Here is a 15488-nt window from a genome sequence, read left to right on the forward strand (position 1 = left end):
CCAGCAAGAATTAGAATCGAAGACAAATGAGCACAAATTTTAAAATTTTACAGAATATTTAAACAGACCGTGGAAAGCTTTCATAAACTTGTAATATCCAGAGGAGAGTCTCAAGACGCACCAATTCTGCTTTCAACGACCACATAATGGTATTAACTCCAGTTATTGTGGGTGTATGAAGCGTAACAGTCTTCCACACAACAGGGACCTAACTTTGCACTGAAAAGCAGAACTGAATGGGAAAACTGCCTCATGTACACAGAAACCCCCCTCCTCCTACCACCAAACACTAATACATGCGAGAGATGCAGTTATATAGCCAAACTAGAGGCTAAGCTCTCAACCCAAGACTGGATCAGACAGTTAAGAGGGAAATACTTGCATCACACCACCAGTCTTAGACCCATTAAAACCAGCACCGGCAAAAAATACAAATGCATGAAAACGTACTCTAGGCTCTAAATAAAAATCTGCAAAACCAGAGACCTCCAAAGCAAACATCCAAGCAACCTCCACCCCCAAACACAAACCATGAAACACATACTTCACAAAACCAGTGAGCCATGCAATCACAGCCCTTAAGGCAAAATAACATACCCAATATACTAGTAATAGGGGACTATAGTCAGGCACACTGACGTCCCACTCACTAGGCTGAATAAGGAAAAGGTCACTGTTAGCTGCCTGTCTGGTGCCAGGATCTGCCACATAACACAAGCACTCAGGTCACTACAGAGCAAGTACAAATATGAGTGTCACTGTCCATGTTGGTGTGAATAACCTGAGCCGTACCTCCCTGGACTACATGGAGACATGGAAGAGCTCTAAACATGTAGCCCAGGCCGGTATGACCCTGACTGTGAGCAGCATCCTGCCCTCACCAAGAATGATACCACGGTATAAAGAAAAAATTAGATTTAAACGATTGGCTAAGTTTCTGGTGTCATTCAAAGGGGATCCAGTGTCTGTCCACCTGGGATGACATGCTCGACAAGCCACGCTGTTTCGCTAGAGATGGCTTGCACCTGTCACCCTTAGGCTTTTGAATACTTGCCAAGGCTCTTGCCACCCCCATAGTGCCTTTTTTAGGCAAGGCTCAAAAGACAAACCCACTGGCGTAAACAGCACAAGTAACAAAAAAACTGAGGGTAATGCTACTCAATGCCAGAAGTCTAAACCTCGAAATGCACACACTCAAGGCATTCCTCAGTATGGAGAAAAATCAATATATGTGCAGTAACAGAAACCTGGTTTAAGGCTCCAGAGAACACGGCAGCACTACCAGGTTAAAACTCATACCATACATTTCAGCCACAGAACCCAAACAGAAACACAAAAGGCGGGGGCATATCCATATTCATCAAGGATACCCACACTTCCAGGATAGTGGCACAGTACGATGCGTCTGAGATCATCCATGTGCAACTAACAATGGGCAAAACTGCAATTCAAATTGTAGCTTGCTACAGATCACCATGTCCCAGGACCCCCATTCTGCGTTTCTGGAAATGCTGGGAAACACAGGTTCTACCAAACACCCCAATATTGGGTGAATTCAATTACCCAAACATTAACTGGAGAACTACAAGTACTAACTCCCTTGCCCAACTTTTCCTAGAATTTATAAACCTTGGTTCAACTGGTCAACACTCCCACCAGAAGTGACAACATATTGGACCTGGTCATCACCAACATGTGCGACCAGTGTTCCACAAAGGTCAAACCCTCGCTGGTTAGATCTGACCATAAACAAATCACTTTGGATATCCATATTCCGCCCCCTCCCCCGAAGAAAGCCACCATGAAAAACTTTTCTAAAGCAAACTTCAAGTTATTTAAGACTGAAGTGGAAAGTTTCAAAGCCCCCATGCTGAAGGATAACACTGTCCAAGCTGCAAAATCCTTTACTAATGCATTCTACGGGCAGCTACAAAAATGCATGGATCGTGCCATCCCAAGCAAAACCAAGACTCACTCCTCCAAGAAAAGGATACCAGTCTGGTGGACCCCTACCATAAACAAGCTATACAATAGAAGGAGGAAACTAGTACAGAAGAGTAAAATCCCAAGAAGGAAGACCTACCTGATCAGTATCAGCAAGAAACTACGATACCTCAAAATCATCCAAGGCGAGCTTTGAAAAATTGCCAAGGACTCCATAGATAACCACAAGGCATTCTTTAGCTATGTGAAGAATCCAAGTGACAATGCTCAGATCTGCTCAGAGTTGGTGCAGAATGGCACAAAATACACTAAACCAACCGATATCGCCAACATCCTGGCAGACTGGTTCAGCACAAACTTCACCCTCATCTCACCCCCAAAAGGACCCATAACCATACCAGAAGAATGTAGAGTCCCTGAAATCATAGACACTCAGGTTAAAACAGCCTTCTCCAAAGCCAAAAACTCAGCATCAATGGGACCGGACAGTGTCCCAGGTTGCATCCTACACAAGCTCAGAGGAACTAAACCCTCAACTAAACACACTGTTCGACCTCAGCCTCTCCACAGGCTACATACCCAAAAGCAGCGCACAGCAACAGTTATCCAGCTCCACAAAAGGTGGAGCCACAACAGACCATGGGAACTATTGCCCTAGAAGCCTGACTAGCTTGGTCTGCAGGGCTATGGAGCGCATCATCATGGAACTCAATAATGGAGACATTGGGAACCTCCAAACACTGGACCCTACCCAGTTTGGCTTTAAGGGCAGATCACGCCTCCTAAACATGGTGAACTTTGAGACAATTACCAAGGCTATAGAGGAGGGAAAGGTGGTACACAGCCTACCTAGACCTCGCTAAGGCCTTCAACACCATTCCCCATTATGGTGTTCTAGACAAGCTCACCAGCCTGAACATAAACTCCTGTATCACAAGATGGGTTGCCAACTGGCTCACAGACAGAACCCACATGGTGACAGTTGCGGGAGCTAGGTCAGCCTCTAAACCGGTTAGAAGTGGCGTTCCTCAGGGCTTAGTCCTAGGATCCCTCCTGTTCGGCATACACTTCTCAGAGGTACAGGCAAACACAAGAGGACTATGGCTGACCAAGTTCACAGACTACTGTAAACTAGGAGCTATAATGGACTCTCCGGATGACGGACATCCTCCAAAAGGGTCTCACTTAGTGATACCTGGTGTCAAAATCATGGTCTCAAGCTAAATGCCAAAAAGTGCATAGCCATCCCCTTTGGAAAAAAGTACCCACAAACTACCACATAGGTGGCAGTCACCTAAATACGGAAGACGTAATAAGGGATTTGGGGACCCAAGTAGATAATCTCACTTTTGATAATCACATTGCCAAAGTGGTTAGAAAATCCTTCTATGTGGCCCACCTAATCACAAAAGGGTTTGCATCCACATCAAAGAGGTCATTGGGCCCCTCTACTAACTCGTCAGACCCTTCTTAGAGTACAATGTCCCATTTGGGATGTACCTTAAAGACACCTGCAACAGCTAGAAAGACCACAGAAGTACCTCACCAAGAGGATCAATGGCATCGAACAGATGCCCTATGCAGCTCGACTGAAGAAACTTCAGTTGTACTCCGTTGCATACCGCCTACTCAGAGGTGATCTCTGCCTGACATACAAGGCTATGTCCAACCCAGAATTGATGGACATGCTCCACCTAAAGAAAACATTATCCCCTCGAGCCACATGCTCTAGGGATCTAAACCTTACCACAACAATAAATAGGATGTGCTGGAGGGATAGATTCCTGTCCCAGAGACTTCCCATGCTTTGGAACAAGATCCCAATCTACATTAGGCAGAGCTCCTTGCCAACACTCTTCAAAAGAAATCTTGACAAGTGGATGGGAAACAGTTTACCTCGGGGATCACTTCAGTGACTCTGCTGGACAGAGGCACAGGGAACTAATTTAAGGGGACGGCAAAAGCCAACACATTTTGGCTAGGCTTATAAATGCCTTCGGGCAGATAGCCTAGTACCCACCTATCAACCTATAAAAAAGAAACATTCATTATGGCAGTGCTCTACTATGGCCATTTTGGGGTATCAGAATATTCCAATGCATTTACTACTGCACAGAATAGCAAATCAAAAATAAAATTTTAAATTTTAGGTTGGAGTTTTCCCATTAAAAGGTATGTTTAAGACAATGTGAACTTAAGGCCAGGCAGAGAACAGTGAACAGAGATGGGGGGGGAATGCAAACTTGGGAGAAGTGCCAGCATTACGAAACAAGCGTGGCCATGAATGTAGCAGAGCCTCACATGAATTAAATCACAGTACTGTATACAGTTTTACTACACCATACTGTATATAAAATAAAAGTTAAACATACCTCTGTGCCATTTTCCTTGATGAAATTACCCACCAGTGTGATCACTTGTTTACACAAGTCACATTCTATACTTTTCTGGGGAAAAAAAAATTACATATTAAGTAAGACTTACAAAATGAAAACAGTCTACAAACTGCAATAATGCTACACCATGTAATGCATGTATATACCGAATACAGATTTTAAAGTTTATGAACTATGTATTCCATTTATACTGGTCAACAAGAATGACTAATCCACACACCTTAACTGTCCAGATTTGCCTCATTTTATTCTACTCCTCAACATGCGGCATTCTGCAAATCACTGAAGATTGAAGGCACCAAATAACACACAAATTTCACACTTCATATCCTTCAGAAAATACTTGCCAACACAAAACTATTCTTCTAGTAACTTTCCAAGTTTGAGAATTTAAAATCTTTTCCCATTTTGAGGGCTTTGGCCCCCACCCCCACATTTTAGGTTGTGTCTACATTTTGTGCGCCAAGAACTTGAGGTACGACTCCTCATACTCCCATATTAAAAGACCAACTGACCAGTCAAAGAAAAATACAGCACTGAGCACAAAAGCCCAAAGCCCATTACGAACAGGTTCCAGCCTCCTTTCAGTAAAAAAAACAAACAAAAAAAAAAAGTCAGTCTGAAAATAAGTGTAAATTATTTTTTATACCAGAAGTTTAGTATTCCTTTGTTTTAAATCCATTTATTCATTTTTTTGATCCATGAACATCCTACCTCACCGATTGTTTATGGTGGCAAAGAATCTGGGGGGGGGGGGTTGCTTTCCTCTCAAGGAATTGAATGCTCCTCCCTGCATCACAGCTTGTTCTCCCACTAAATTTGCAGCTGTGGCTCCAAGTTCAGAGTCACTTCACTACCCCATGTCCCAAGTACGAGTCTCCATCCAGCAGTTTTCACTGTACAAAAAGTGAAACAAGCACATATTCCTTCTGCAGCAGCAGCCGTCAGACTTCACTTATCCTTTCGCACTATCTAAAGAATTTGCACAGCTGAATTTCACCTGCAGTTGGCAAGAAGTACACAAGCAACAACTAAAGTTAAACCCATGTAAGGAAATATGCAAATAACTTGTCTACTTTGCATTGTTTTGTAGTGTTTAATCTGCTGGAAGGATATCCCCACCCCCCACTCATTCACCCACACTCCTAGGCCTTTTTACTGCTGAAGGTGAAGCAGCATTAACACTTCAGCATATTTCACTTATCAGTGTAACATATCCCTGGAAAGACACCGAATAGCCCAAAAATATTAAAATTAGATGCAGTGACTCAAAACACGCATTTAGAGTTCTTTTGTATGCATGAACATCCTACCTCACTGATGGTTTAGGGTTCTTCCTGTTCAAGTTCGCTCTGCTCACTCCGCTCCCCTGCCCCAGCACCTCTACTCTTATCCTAAGCAAGCCACTCCCCCCCCCCCTCATTCCTATGATCCAACTGCATACAACCCAACCCTGTCCACACCCACATTGCACACTTTAGCCAAACTTGTCTGCTCTCCCTTGCATCCATCCCCTTGCATCCATCCCCTTTGAACTCACATGCCCACTACTACACATTTTTACGCATCTTACTCTACCAACACAATACAACCACCACCTCAAAACTATTTTAAGGCAACTCCAGGCTTAGCACCTACTCTTCTACTATACACACAAACTAGCATTGCAACATAATTTTACCACTGACCAATCACATAAACCCCACCCTCACATAAACCCCACCCATCCTCATCACAAACTGCAAGATCAAAGAAATAACAGTTTCCTGGTTACACGCTAAAAGCACGCTTGCTTGATTAATAGTTTATTTGTTACATTACCAATTTAAGCAAGCGGTGATAGAGAGGGAGAATTACTGTTCGTTCAAAGAATGCTGGAAGTAGTCCAAATAACATGTATACCAAGTTTATTAGTTAAAATGACAGACGATAAGTGCTTTCACTAGCTTGTAGCTTCTTCAGATCATTAACAAACCATAAAATCCATGCGCCTTATATAGTGACGCCAATTAAAATCAGTTGATTAATTCACAAAAGTGCTACTCTAATAATTGGACCTAAAATAAATGAATAAATAGACATAAAATAATCTATTGTAAACAGAAGTGATTAAATGGTAGGCATTGCATCTAATATTATAATAATATAGTGCATACAAAACAGCAACAACAACGTCATATATTATACAAAGTGTAGACCGCATTCATTGAGAAGGCAGAGCTCAGGAATAACTTGTAAAGCTTAGATAAATAGCAGCATCAAGTATAGTAGGACATCATAAACATAGCAACATCTAAAATGTTAAAATCAACATATATAATACTTGTTATATATCTTTTGCATACCCCCCACACACCAGTACACAACCTCCTCAAACCCTCTCCCCAATAAACACAGCTTCACATACATCACCTCCCAAGCTTTTCCTCTATCCCCTCCTATTCTATTCAAGCCACAAACTGGCCTCCTCACCTATGAAAACACTTTACAGTACTCTCACATAGGAATTTAAAAAAAAAAAAAACACACACACACACACACACACACACACACACACACACACACACACACACACACACACACACACACACACTCCTCATTACCTATCTATGCATGCTAACCCTGGCCCACCCTCTAATCCTAACCACAAGAGTAACCCCAAAGACTTAAAGATACTTACACTTAACCATAGAGATATATACAACAGCCCCAACGCATGCTAGGATTGATAAAAATAAACCTGACATACTAACCCTTATTGAAACATGGCTACATCCCAATGTACAAGACTCAGAAATAATACAGCCAAACTTTGCAATAATCAGAAGAGATACATAAAAGAAAAAAAAAAGTGTGTGGGTAGGGGGGGGGGGGGAGATAGCACTTCTATATCACTCTACACTCATCACACCCTATACCAGTAATATACCCATCTTTTCCAATGCTGAGGTGCTAATCTCCTTTTTGAACCTTAACACATCAAAAAGAATTTGCAAAATAGTAATACATATCTCACCAGGTAACAATATACCAATGCTGGAAAATGTTTTATCCTGGACATCCCAAACAAACCATGAAACAATCTTAGGAAATGTAAATATATAGATTGGCAAAACTCCCCCACAAATAGTATAAATCTCCATGTTTATTCTCAGCTTATCAATGCTCCAACAAGATGCAGCAAAGATCTTACTTGCCATCCACCCTAAACTGGATCCTAGTATCTCACAATGCCAATTACCCCTCTTCTGGTACACTGCCTAGCTCCCAGAGTGACCTTACCAGCTTACTCCCTTAGAACAAACTCCCAACAACTAAGAGTACACACCATAAAATCAGTTCGGAACTTGTATGTTAGCATACATCTCCTACAGGAAACAGACTGGACACCCCTTAAACAACTGCCCCTTAATGATGCTGTACTATACTTTAATAAACACCTTCCTTCACACACTAGCTCCCATTTGTATGGAAAGAATATATTAAAAAATAAATAAATAAAAAAATAAGAGAGCTCAGCGCCATGGCTCTCTAAGGAATGTAAACACCTGATTAAGCAAAGGGACCTAGCCCGGTCAACCTGGAAACAAAACAAAAATGAACAAAATCATGTTAATTTCAAAACACTGCGTAACAAAGTGACCAAACTAAAATCAGAGAGGAGTCATATTCCCAGCTTCAATTCCAGCATAAAATCAACCCCAGTAAATTTTGGCACTCCATATCTTCTCTACTTAACCCTGGAAGATATGGAGAGCACACCCTATCACAGGATACCTCTCCATCACAAACGCCTGAAAACTTTTAACAAACACTTCATAAAAATCAGTTTCAGACCTACTAACCAACACCCCTAATGCTGGAACCCCCCACCCTTCAACCTATTCAGACACTGACCCCAGGCCACCATCTACTTCTAACCATGTCATTACTAACCCCCAAATCTCAAACCCCATTTTCATTTCAGCCCATACCCACTGACACCATTACGAAATTGCTACAAAAACTAAAACCCTGCTCTACCTCAGCTGAAATCTCCCCACATACCACCTCAAACCGGTTGCTAACTCAGTTGCCTACCCAATCAGTATCCTTCTAAATAGGTCTTTGCCCGAATCAGAAGTACCTACCATATGGAAACAATTTCACATCATCCCCATCCACAAAAGGAGGCAATTCTTTTGATCCATCCAATTTCCGTCCTACATCTATCTCGTCACCCATAGCCAAAATTCGAGAGAGGTATCCATCAGCAGGCAATGCAACATCTATTGCAAAATCATCTTTTAACCAAAACCCAACATGGCTTCCAACCTAGCCTCAGCACAGATACAGCCCCATTATCATCTTTTACAGACACCATGAACAAGGACAAAGATGCAAGATGCTGTACAGCCTCAGTATTCCTTGATCTCTCCATGGCCTTTGACAGTGTCTCACCTATTACTTCAGAACACACTAACTTAGGCTTCTCACATAACAGTAAAATAGTTTGAGCTAACTCAAGGATTGTAAACAAAGCAGTGAAAATGGTCCAACAAACTCTCACCCTCTCTCCACAACCCTACTGCATTTCCCCAAAAATCCATCCTAGGACCCCTACTCCAACATTTTCACAAATGACCTTCACACTGCCTCTCACCTTGGGAACCTGATTCAATATGCTGATTCCACCATAATCTGCACGGCTCAATCACTACCAGAACTACTCAAAAACTCGAATCCTGGCTAAGAAATGACCAAATCTTTCTTAATCCAAAGAAAAACTAGTACTCTCATCCCAAACACACCTCCCTTGTCATTGATCATTTCAACATCCTTGCATCTGACAACACTGCCATAGAAATAGTGCAGGAAACCAAACTTCTAGGTGTTATCATTGACCATATTCATTTGACCCTCCTATACAGCAAAATATTAAAAAAAAAAAAAAAGAAAAAAAAAAACTGGGACTCTTATAGAACTTTACTGCAGCAACCAAAAAGTACAGTTTTGTACCTACCATAAATGTAGATGTTCGAAGATCCACATTGCTGCAGTCCTAACACTTGGGTAGTCCGCTGTCCACGGTCGGCCCGAATATCAAAGTATAAGGCTGACTGCGGTCATGGCGCATTTAACTGACGTCAGGACACAAATGCGCATGACCGGCGTCATATCCTCAGTCTTTTCTTGCCCTAGATGTCAGAAGACCTTAAAAAGAAAGGTCAAAACCAAAAGACAACAAACAAATAACCAACCACCCTTGCACTAACTATATGTACAATAGATATAATACACACAACATGTACAACTCAACCCACACAACCACCTCCAAGTACAGAGGGGAAGGAGGGAGGGCAAATTGGACTGCAGCAATGTGGATCTTCGAACATCTACATTTATGGTAGGTACAAAACTGTACTGTGTTCTTCATCTCACATTGCTGCAGTCCTAACACTTGGGTAGAATCCCAAAGCAGAGATAAGGGAGGATGGCTAACTATAAGGAAGCAGGAGCTGCCAAAATGCCCTGCAAAACCGCAGTGGCAAAACCAGCCCTGGACTTAGAGTAAAGTGGCAGGTGATAATGCCTAGAGAAGGTATGCACAGAACTCCAAGTAGCTGCCTCTAAAATATCCTTGGTTGCCACTCCCTCAAAAGCTGTGGAAGTGGCAGTAGCCCTAGTGGAATGAGGCCTAATCCCAGCTGGAACCTCCTTGCCATGATGGGAATAACAGAAAGCAATGCAAAACCCAATCCACTTAGAAATAGTATGTTTTGACACAGGCTTGCCCTGAGAACTCAAAGCAAAAGAAACAAACAACTGCTGAGACTGCCTGAACCCTTTAGTTCTGTCCAAATAATAACGCAACTGCCTGTGTACATCCAAAGTGTGCAAAATCTTTTCCCCTTTATTCTGGGGATTTGCATAAAAAGTAGACAAATGAATAGTCTGGTTTAAAGCCACACTAGAAACCACCTTAGGCATAAAGGAAGGATTAGTACGTAATGATACCCTATCCTTATGGAAAATCAAGAAAGGCTCAACTGCCATAAGGGCCTGCAATTCAGAAACCCTTCTTGCAGAGGTAATGGCCAATAAAAAAGCAGTCTTCCATGATAAATATTTCAACTCAGCAGTAGCTGCAGGCTCAAAAGGTTGTAGAGTGAGTTTCTCCAACACAAAATTGAGATCCCAAGCAGGAGTAGGAGCTCTTCGTGGGGGTCTGATATTCTTTGCCCCTCCGAGAAATTGCTTGAACAAAGGATGAGAAAACAATGGCAGGTCGCAATCATAGTGAGCTGAAATTGCTGCAGCATGAACTTTAATAGAAGAGAAGGACAAACCTTTGTCCAGTAACTCAGTAAGATATTGAAGAGCCACACTTAAATTAGGCTCAGAAACATCAAAATCCTTTGCTGCACTCCAAAATAAAAATCTCTTCCATTTATCTGCGTACACTTTCCTTGTACTAGGCCTTCTAGCTTCCAAAATCACATTCAAAACTTGTTGTGGAAGTTGAGACCTTTTATGGTTCAAAACAGAATATGCCAGGCTGTGAGGTGGAGAGTGTGAAGTTTGACATTGAGCAAATGGCTGTCTTCCTGTGACAACAGGTGTGGAATCGAAGGCAAAGGCCATGGAGGCTTCCGTACTATACTTCCCAGTAATGGGTACCAGTGCTGTCGAGGCCAATCTGGAGCTATTAAAATCATCCTTGGCTTGTCCTGTCTGGCCTTCAGAAGTACCTTTGGGAGGAGAGGCAGAGGTGGAAAGGCATACACATGAAGATTGCTCCAATTGAAAGACAGCGCATCCACTTTCCAAGCTGTGGGATGAAACCTTTTTGTGCAAAACTTTGGCAGCTGATGGTTTAGTGGAGAAGCGAACAGATCTATGTCTGGAGTTCCCCATGACACTGTCAATTTCTGAAATACATGAGGATCCAATTTCCACTCGTGGGGATCCATAATTCGTCTGCTCAACACATCTGCTAAGGAGTTCTGTGCTCCTGGCAGAAACCTTGCCTGAAGATTGAGCTGTAAACTGAGAGCAGTCTCCCACAAAATCATTGTTTGCCTGCATAGAGGATAAGAATGTTCCCCCTTGCTTGTTGATGTACCACATGACAGTTGTGTTGTCTGTTAGAATCAACACCTGTCCAGGAAGAAGGAATTCCTTGAAAGCTATTAATGCAAACTGGACTGCTAACATCTCCTTCATGTTGATATGTAGATGTTGTAGTCTGACAGGCCACTTGTTTTGTATCCATTTTCCATTCAGATGAGCTCCCCAAGCTTTGTCTGAGGCATCTGTCGTTAAAATCTGACTTGCCTCTGGCCGGGTCACAGAGAGTCCCTTGTTTAGGTGACATTCCTGAGCCCACCACAAAATTCCTTCTGAATGCAAGGTATTATTGGAATGACAGTGTCCAGATCCTGGCAGTGCTGTGTCCATACATTTTTGAGATACCATTGTAGCTTCCTCATATGCAGTTTGGCATTGGGAAGCACCAGAATACAAGATGCCATGAACCCTAAGGCTTGAAGGACTGTCCTTGCAGTCAGCCCGGACTGATGAGATAGTTGATGGAAGTAAAGGGATAGACTGTTTTGTTTGTCCGGGGTTAAAAAGGCCATCTGGGCTGCTGTATTCAGTCTCACACCCAGAAAGCACATGTCTTGAGAGGGTACTAGACTGGACTTTATTTCGTTCACAGAATACCCTAGGCATCTCCCTAGGCATCTTAGCACTGCTATCACATACTCCAAATGACGAAGAAGCTCTTCCTTTCCTTGAGCCAGAATCAGGCAGTCGTCCAAATAAGGATAGATCTGTATTCCTTTTAGTTTGAAGAAAGCTATCACTGGAGCCAGAACTTTCGTGAACACACTGGGCGCAGTAGATAAGCCAAAGGGCAATGCAGAGAACTGATAGTGAGAAGTCCCAGCTCGAAAACGCGGATACTTTCTGCAACTGAGTCTGATAGGAACATGAAGGTAAGCCTCCTTGAGATCCAAAGTTACCATCCAATGATCTTTGCCCAGCAGAGGTAAAAGCTGCTGCAACGTCAACATTTTGAACTTGGGAATGTCCAGATAAGTGTTGAGGATAGATAAATCCAAAATTGGTCTCCACGTGTTCCCCTTCTTCGGTACTAGGAACAGGCGAGAATAAAATCCTAGGCCCACTTCTGGCAGAGGGACCGGCTGTATGGCCCCCAGTTGGAGCAACAGAGAAACCTGTCTGTGAGCCTCTATTCTTTGTTGAGGAGGAACGTCTGGCATGCCTGTGAAAGGAGGCAAGGTATGGAAATAAAACCTGTAGCCGTGGTGTATGATATCCAATACCCATCTGTCCTGGGTAATTAAACTCCAATTTTCTTTGAAGAGTGCCAACCTTCCTCCCAAAGGTGCTGCCAGACGAGCAGGCTCTGGCAGCTGAAAAGGTAGGTCATTGGGTCTGTTTACGAAAGGACTGACCCCTGCCCTCACCCGAAGCCTGTGCAGGAGAACTCCCTGTTCTAGGCCGGAAAGAGCCCTGAGCTCTGCCCTTACCCCGTCTAGATCTACCCCTAGACTGGGAATCATAAGAAGGATACGTCCACCCCTTAGTAGGCCAATTTCTACTAAACTTTGGAGGCTGGACTTGCAAAAAATCTTTAACAGTCTGCATAGACTTAGCCTTGTCTTCCATTTTCTTTAAGACTGTCTCAACAGGAGGCCCAAACAACACGTCAGATTGTAAAGGAGCATCTAAAATCCTTGTTCTAACATGTTCAGACAAATTCTGATCCCTCAGCCAGGCGTGCCTGCGAAGAACAGTCCCAGTGGCAGCCACCCTAGACGAGGCCTGTACAGCATCAAAACCACATTGCAAAGAATGCTTACCCACCTGTTCAGAAACATGGACTAAATCTTGCAACTCTTTATAATCAATACCAACTGCCAGAGCATCAACCTTAGACTTCAATTGTGAAAGGAGATAGTTTTGGTATTTCAACATGTGAAACTGGCAATTCAGAGCCCTTATAGCAAGAGTGGAAGAAGTATAAACTTTCTTTCCCCATCTATCCAAGGCCCTAGCCTCCTTATCTGTAGGAACCGGATTCTTAACAGAAGCCTTAACACCCTTAGGCCCCTGGCTAACAGTTTCTGGGTCTGCCCTAGGACTTTTAAACAGATACTTGTGAACGTCAGGCACCCTGTAATACCTATCCGGTTTAACAGGAGCAGGAGGTAAAGAATCAGGATTAAGAGAAGCCTCTGTAAAAACATCTTCCACTACATCCAAAACAGGAGGTATAGCCAAAGGCCTATGCTGGGGTAAAAACAGAAATTCCCTAAGCCTTTTCCTGGAATCAGAGAAGTCCTGACCTTCCCACTTAAAATGCTCCCTCATGGAATGAAGAGTTTCAGAAAAAGAAAAATCCTCAGGAGGAGTAGCAGAAGGAGTAGAATCATCCATCCACATCAGAATCAGAATAAGGAGAGTACTCCTGCAAGTCTTCAGCCGAAGACTCTGAAACATCTGAAGCTTGCTCAAAACCCCCCAGCTCAGGCTCCACCCTAGGTCTCTTAGCAGGAGGGGGCATAGAACCCCTAATCAAAGTAATCAAATCTTCTGCCATTTTAAGCATATGCTTCTCGGGCATAGTACCTGAAGAGCTAAACCTGGCCTGCCCCTGGGAGAAGCCTTAGTAACAGAAGGAGAGGGCCTAACCACCTTAGGAAGGGAGGGGAGTATAGTAACCTGAGAAGCCCCCTCAGCCTGACTTGCCTCCTGAGAGGCCACATCTTGCAATAATAAAGTCTCACTCTGAACACAAAGAAATCTCCGGTGGAGCCACCGGCTCCACCGACACCTCTAAAGAACCGGCGTCCGGCACAGACGGTTCTTCTAGCCTAGGCTTAACTGTCTTGTCCTTGCGCTTCGAGGAAGCGGGTGTCGGAGCATCCGACGGCATTTTATAATTGCACCGCTTCCCAAAGACTAACCTTGCACAATCCAACCTTCTCTTTATAGTGCGTTTATTAAATCTAGCACAAGAGCGACAGCCAACAATGTCGTGCCCAGGCCCTAAGCAAGGAATACACAAAGTATGATAATCTCCATGCGGTATCTGTTTCCCACAAGAAATGCAATTAACTTTTTCTGACATCCGGTAAATGACTGAGGCAAGAAAAAACAAAAATATTCCCCAACGGGGTACTTAGCCAACTTTGAACTCGGTCTGAAACTTCTAAATAGAAAAATCTCAGAACGCCAACCGGCACTCGCAATGCTGCTTCTGCATCGGACCATGCGGCAAAAAAGACTGAGGATATGACGCTGGTCATGCGCATTTGTACCCTGACGTCCTGACGTCAGTTAAATGCGCCATGACCGCCGTCAGCCTTATACTTTGATATTCGGGCCGGCCGTGGACAGCGGACTACCCAAGTGTTGGGACTGCAGCAATGTGAGATGAAGAACATCTACCCTTGCAAAAACATTTTCACTTCGCTCTCTTCTGTATGGTGCCCAGTCTAACTTACAAAACTCTATTCTATGCAATTTGGAACAGTGCTACAACAAAGTTTGCCACAAATCAAATACTACGCCACAGCACACACTAAGAATTAAAATGGCTTGAACTCCCCAACCAACTTGCCTTTATTCAGCTATCCACCTTGCACAACCTTATTTTCAAGCCTACTGCCTGCCCTGCACCAGCCAATCTAGTTGCACCTTATACACCAAAGCTCTGCAAGTAGTCAGTTGTCATGATTTCACCTGCAAAAGTAGCAGGAAAGATTATGACTGCAGCCAACAGTGATCCATACAGTGAGTAGCTTGACTGCTGTAACATGTCAAAGACCAAGGAGGTCATAAAGTTGACAAACTAAACCCATAACCCTTCGGGTAGACATTCAAGTTTAATCACCAGGTATGACCTTCCTCCCACCCTTTTACAGCAATTTCATTCATGTAATCTCAATCCTGCACATTTCTGCACCAGCCAGTCAGTGAGCTGCTCAAGATCTCCTAGCACAGCAGCAAGATTAGAGACATCTCTTTCATCCACTACCCAATCTTTGAGCTCTCATGTTATCCATTTCTTATGCATAATCCTCTCAGGTCTTTCCCAGTGAGACCATTGAAAGACCTCAAATCTACCTTAAC

At 43.3% G+C, this 15488-nt stretch overlaps 1 protein-coding gene across 3 annotated transcripts in view; it reads right to left on the minus strand.

Moving 5' to 3' along the window:
* Positions 1-15488, minus strand: part of LOC122789296 (prosaposin) — a 705108-nt gene that overhangs the window by 625173 nt on the left and 64447 nt on the right. For all 3 annotated transcript variants that reach the window (XM_044056612.1, XM_044056611.1, XM_044056610.1), the window contains exon 3: positions 4317-4391. In XM_044056612.1, the coding sequence (XP_043912547.1) occupies positions 4317-4391 (75 nt within the window). The remainder of the gene's footprint in view (positions 1-4316; positions 4392-15488) is intronic.

The sequence above is a fragment of the Protopterus annectens genome, chromosome 14.part0, assembly GCF_019279795.1.
Source record: "Protopterus annectens isolate FY-2018-M chromosome 14.part0, PAN1.0, whole genome shotgun sequence".
Taxonomy (NCBI): domain Eukaryota; kingdom Metazoa; phylum Chordata; order Ceratodontiformes; family Protopteridae; genus Protopterus; species Protopterus annectens.